At 39.8% G+C, this 6412-nt stretch overlaps 1 protein-coding gene across 4 annotated transcripts in view; it reads right to left on the bottom strand.

Annotated features, from left to right (window-relative positions):
• KDM4C (lysine (K)-specific demethylase 4C) overlaps positions 1-6412 on the bottom strand; it is a 411252-nt gene that overhangs the window by 4803 nt on the left and 400037 nt on the right. For all 4 annotated transcript variants that reach the window (XM_010856980.1, XM_010856981.1, XM_010856977.1 and 1 more), the window contains exon 22: positions 3505-3597. In XM_010856980.1, the coding sequence (XP_010855282.1) occupies positions 3505-3597 (93 nt within the window). The remainder of the gene's footprint in view (positions 1-3504; positions 3598-6412) is intronic.

Genomic DNA, 6412 nt, shown 5'->3' with positions numbered 1-6412 from the left:
CTGCCCCTCTCCTTGCGTGGTGCTCAACAATGGGTCCCCGCCTCTCTGAGGGCCCAGGCTTCTTCCGTGTGCAGCCTCAGTTGCAATATTCCAGCCTCTACAGGTTGTCTGCGTGTAGCCAACTCCACTCCTCTCCCTGGGTATGACCTCTGAAGCCCAAGCTTTAGCACCTGGCCCCTGCCTGGGCCAGGGCATAAGCATCTTCTGCCAGGGAGTGTGGGTCACTCTCTGTTTTGCCTTCCAGAAGCTGGTTGCTGTGCTCTCCTCTGAGGCTCTGAAGCTTTGCACCTGTCCAGTGAGGGGACCTTTCCTCCTTCACAGCCCCCTCCCTGGGGCACAGGTCTTGTCCCCACTCCTTTCTCTCTCTCTTTTTTTTTTTTTCTTTCATCCTAACCGATTATGTGGAGGTTTTCTTGCCCTTTCAGAAGTCTGAGGTCTTCTGCCAGTACTCATTAGATGTTCTGTGCAAACCCCTCTGGACGTATCTGCGGGAGGAGGTGGGCTCCATGTCCTACTCCTCTGCCATCTTGATTCCTCCTTCCCGTAAAGCTTAAAGCACTATTTTTCCTTCCTAATTCCCTATTTTTTCCCCTTCAATGTGCTCCCAACTAGTTTTTATTGAGATGCCACCAATGTACAGTACACCTCATTATGTCATGGAGGCCCCCGCCCCAGGTGGTGACAGAGGCAGAGCCTAGATTTGAAGGCTTGAAAACAGGTGATCAGTCATGAAGAAGAGACAAACAATGGAACAAAGAAGCTTGAAAACTAAAAACAGGCACAGATTAAAAGTCGAGCATGTTCCCTGCCAGTTCGTGAGACAGTCCTCCAGGGTGACAGGCTCCCTCTGTGGCTTCCCCCAGATGCTACCCAGCTTCACCCAGGAAGCAAAGTAAGAGACTGTGGATGGGCTGGGCACTCTCTGTCGTTGGAAGAAAACAGTTTTGGCTCATTCATTCTTGGCAAAGCATCTCCTCTGAGTAATCTTTCCGTTTTATAAGTGCTAAAGTTAAAGAAGAAAATGAAACATCTATGAAAGTGTTGCCACTGTGTGAAGAAAGCAAAAGTCAACCTCTCAAATTAATAATAAAACCGATTTACCAGCAGCACCAGTTAATTATGCACCATTGCTATGGTTATTCTGTGAGACAATAAAAGGTAATGGGGCCGTTTCTGAAGTTAGTGGGAAGGAACCCAGCACAATCACCGAGGTGGACTGCTGACTCTCTTGAAAAATTTCTCCCCAAGTCAGCATGTGTCTGGGTGAGCAGAAGTCATTAAAACATGAAGGCCTCCCAGTGAGGGCTGCAACCTGCCCTTCCTTAAAACAACAACAACAAAACCCCTCTAATTATAAAGTATTTTCCATCAACAAGTTTTCCAATTAGATTTGTTTCACCAAGTGGAAAAAAAAAAATAGCATTCATAGGCTAGCCAAGGGCCAAGGGTTATACACAAACCTGAAGGAAAAGCTGGTTTGTTACAACAGAAGCACGTTAAGTCTTTGATTTACTAAAATCAGAGGTGGCAAACTGGATTCAGTGACTGTGAGCAAGCTAGATTTTGTTCCTGAAGAGGTTTTCTACTAGGTTCATAACAGGTTAGATTCAGAATATCTATGTGATTTATATATTTTTAATTAAAATTTTTTTCTCTGAAAATTAAAAATAAAAGTTCAATTTGGTGTGACTGCTCTGAGAGATGGATCTTAGAAAACTCAGAAGCTGTGCTCAAGTAAAGCTACATGGGAAAGCACACTGACATTAGAGCCAAATCTACTGTGGAACAAAGAGATTGTGATCAGAGCAGCTTTCTTTTAATGTGATTAAGAAATGGTATTTGAAATCTACAAGACCCAGCTGGTAGGATGCTTAATCATACATGAATTAGAAAATCAAAGACCTGAGGGACTTCCAGAGGGCTCCCTACTCCATTTCCCAACCTCTAAATCTCCAGGTGATTTGACAAAGAAAAAGAAAAGGGAAGGGGATGGAGAATCCAAGGGAAATACAAGCAACAGGATGAGAGACAGTCATCTTGAGCACCCTGGAAAGTTGTTCTTAAGAGATTTCAAGACCTGGAACACCGACAAATTACCCAGGGTTTTAGGTCTCTTTTACGGTTTTACAGATGTCTTTACTCTAGGAATACTTTATCTTCCCTTTCCCTGCTGTTTATTATCTGAGAGTTAACCTATTTCAGGCATGTGGTTCCCTACATGTCACGCTTCCTCATTGGGTGGGTCGCACTGTCGCTCGTCTCTTGATTGTTTTACCGTGAAGGACCTTCCCCTCAGGATGCAGCTGAGAAGAAACTCAGTTCACCCCTGATGTAGTTGACTCGGGACCCCACCTGACAGGAGAGGGGCTGAACAGACAGGTGAACATTTAAGGAAACAGATGGTTTTTCCAAACTAATCTAGGATAACTCTATCATTGCCTTAAAGTATATTATTAGCATGCAATGAAAACGAAGGATGTCATTTATTCAGAAAAAAATTCATTTTAGTCAGAAAAAGCCCCTCATTGCAATCTCCTTTAGTGTTTATTTCCTTTAGTGTTTATCACTTCACAAAAGCACTGTATGTAATTCTAAATGAGTAAAACTGGCTTCATTTCAGGGTCCAGAAAATATTTCATGACACAATAATGAAAACTAAGTTATTGTGAATTATATTTTTTAACAACTTCAATTTGATTATTTGTCCATGTTTGTCTTTTAATGGCATGTACAGGGCTTGAAACTAATAATGCTTTCTTTAAAAAAAAAAACAAACACCACTTTACTATTCCTATAACTAGTATTTGGGCTTCCTTCTTTTATAAAACTGAGAGTTTCATTTAATTATGAATTGACACAACCATTAATAAACCTTCAGAGAGAGAGAAGTTGATCAATATAGTTGACCTTGAAAACATGGGTTTGAACTGCATGGGTCTACTTATACACAAATTTTTTTCAATAGTAAATCTGATGGTACTATACGGTCCACAGCTGGTTGATCTGACTATATAAGCCATATGTGAGTGTGTGGAGAGTCAGCACCCCAACTCCCCACACTGTTCAAGGCTGCACTGTATATGATAAGGCTACAGCAAACTAGATGTTTGCTACACTGAGTCTCCATTAATCTCCTACTGAAAGCCTTCTTTTAACATGGCTTCCACTAACAAGACTGTAAATGTCTTGATGGTATCTTTGTGTGTTCCCAGTTCTCTTGCACAGAATATGTACTCAATAACTTTTTGTATGCCAACAGATGTTAACATAAAGAAGCATCATTTGACCTCATTAGAAAGAAAAATGAGGAACTTGCACTGGTTTCCCCGTTTCTGATCAAATATATTTGCTTTGGATTAAATAGATTTCAATAAGGGAAAAGATGCATTGGCTTCCTAAAAAATCAGTCCAAAGGCCTGAGTGTGTTTCCGCTGGGCTCAGGAAAACAGTGCTAAAGGAGGGATTCACAGGGCAGACCCCTCAGAGAGATTATCCAGTACTTACAAATCGAGCTTTCACTCTCTTAGGTAACTCTTCGTCTAAAGTGTAGATGTCCTCTCTCTTCATTGCTATCTGGGATCCATCTTCAAATTCAACCTAATGAAAAATAAAGCATTGAGCATGGTATATTTTTTAAAAAGCAAGAAGCATTCACCATTTTCTTCAGGGTTCCAATTCGCCACACACACAAAAAAAGAGAAAAAGGATTCAAACAGAACAAACCAAGAGAACTAGCCAACAGCCAAGGAAGGGAGAAAAGCTCTTTCCCTTATCAGACTAAGAACAAAGCATGTTTCAAACAGGCCAAAATTCTTGAAAATTAGTGTCCTGGAATATGTGATATGAAAACTTTATGCCCCCAAAGCAAAAAAAAAAAAAGAAAAAGAACTGCTGCTCAGATGATTTCTCAGGAGACTGTGGCCAGTTTAGCACTAAGGCTGGTGGAGCCTGTCGGCGCTCTTTGTTTCTTTAAGATGCTCTGATGACTTAAGAGGGAGGGTGTTTCTCTTTGAGAAAAAAGTGATAACATATTTTACTCTTATAATCCTCCCAGATAAAATAATTTCTCAAGTTCTTATAGAACTTTAACTTTCAAAACTCACTTTTGTTAAATTCAACCAAAAGGCCAGAAAAATCTCAGGTTCCCCTCAACCTCATGTGTCAACCATGTCAATGGGTGAAAATATATAACCATCTAAATGAAAATGTTTAAAGCTTGTTTTTCCAAGCTATTCAAATGGAAGTATTTTCATTATCTATTTTTTGCAATATTTTATGCTGTTTTGTTAGAGAAAAAGTAAGTGACATTGAATAACAGAAACATAATCTGGGGAACTTCATCAAACACCCTATTCAAAGTGATCCTGATCTAGGCTTAATCCCACATGAACTCTCCCAGAAGAAAACAACGAAAGGGATGCAATCGAGGTAGAATATCTAATTCTAGTATGTTCTGTCTGTCTGAATTCTTTTAAGAAATAAATATATGCTTGTTAAAAAGGTGAATTAAATCATGTAGCTGTGCTATGTTAATAAAAACAATCTGCTGAAGTTTAAAAAGCTACTTAAGATAAAATATATAGTTAAACTTTGTATTATCCATGTACTGCTCCCATCTGACTGAGCTCAAACAATGGGGCAGAATTAGGTCTTGGTCACAGGGGCCCTCTCCCTGCTAGTTCCCAGAAGGCTGAGATGGGAAGGCTTTTCTTCCTGGCCTTGTTTCAACAGAATGGTTTTTTTTAACTTTAATTAGGCCAAGGTGTCATCCCATTTATATAGTTTGATCGCATAGCTAGAACTACCTGTGCCTACCTTTCTTCTGTTGCCAATCATTTGAGAATTCTAAAAGAGAAAAAGTCTGTTTTAAAACAGAGGAATTATGGGATGGTGACCAACCATCCCAGTGTGTCCAGGACTGAGGCGTCTCGCAGGATGCAAGATTTTCAGTGCTAAAATCCAGGACAGTCCCTCAAAGGCTGGAATGGTTGTTCACCAGAGTTTGGACAGAGCAGAGAGTAAATTCTGGCTCTTCCCTTTACCAGCTCTGTGCACTTGGACAAATTATCAAATTTGCTGAGGCTTTCTCCCCCTCATTTGTAAAATAGGATTCAAAAACCCTATCTTGGAGAGTTACTGTGAGGACCCCCAAATGCATATACCTAGGATACTTGGCACTGTGCAATAGGTATTTTGGTTCTATTTTTATAAATGTCTTTGCTTAGTCAATGGTGAAGCTGAATAATTAGACACAAAACACAAAATGACCTTAAAAGGCCACTTGGTTTAATGAAGAATTTTAAAGTACTATTTGTACTCGAGAGACAATTTTAATATTAGTCTTAACTTTTTCATTGAGTCTATAAATATGCTCACTATTCTATGTTGATAGGCCATCATAAATTCGACTGAAATTAACACACTGATTACTAATTAGCCAGAATTTCAACATGTCCTCATTATGATACTTTTCATGTAGCTAACAGCTTTGCTACATGTAAGATGCTTCACTTTTGCAAGTATTGTTTAATTAAATGTATTTTCTTTTGAATGATGTAGTAAAGCTCTTTTTTAGGAGACTCCAGTATTACCAGCCTGTCTTCTAATTTTTGCCTGATTTTGGACATTCTGACACAAAAACGCTCCCATACCTAACCTGCTGTAAATGACCTCAATCTGCAACTTAACACTGTCACCAATATAGAGGGGGAAATGGCCTTTATAGTGTACACACACACACACTCCCCTTGGCTTTTTCTACACCTTAAAAAATGTCCTTCCCGAAGTTTTCCAAATGTCTTTGAACATTGCTAATTACACTGTGCTCCAGTTTTTGGTGCAGTCTTTTAATGTTCTTTTCCATTTAAGCCCAAGCCCCTTATCAGTCTTTGAACAATTTCTCTGAGGAAACTGGAAGGCTTATCATTCTCAAGCTGTTTTTAACTTAACAGGCCTGAACCTTCTTGCTTTTTCTCCTTTTACTTCAGTCTTCCTGTTTTTACACTACTGCTTGAGTGTAATGCTGATTTCTGCCATCACATTACTAGAAGTACTATAATGTATTGGTTCTAATAAATCTGTTCCTTTTTAAAAGTCTTTCTGAAGGAACAGAAACGCACATGTGCCATCCATGTTGTTTTTCTTATTAGAGCTTAACTCATCCTCATTTCTAATAGGGATATAGTTCATTTTTTAATTGTATAAGTGTTAGTCACTCAGTTGTGTCTGACTCTGTGACTCCACAGACTGTAGGCCTGCGAGGCTCTTCTGTCCATGGAATTCTCCAGGCAAGAATACTGGAGTGGGTTGCCATTTCCTTCTCCAGGGGATATTCCCGACCCATGGATCAAACCCCAGGCTCCTGCAATGCAGGAATCTTCTTTACTGTCTGAGCCACCCGGGGAGACTTTTT

Source organism: Bison bison, unplaced genomic scaffold (assembly GCF_000754665.1).
Source record: "Bison bison bison isolate TAMUID 2011002044 unplaced genomic scaffold, Bison_UMD1.0 scf7180017864376, whole genome shotgun sequence".
Taxonomy (NCBI): domain Eukaryota; kingdom Metazoa; phylum Chordata; class Mammalia; order Artiodactyla; family Bovidae; genus Bison; species Bison bison.
Note: the sequence above shows the minus strand (reverse complement) of the source record. Positions and strands in the feature narration are given on the sequence as shown.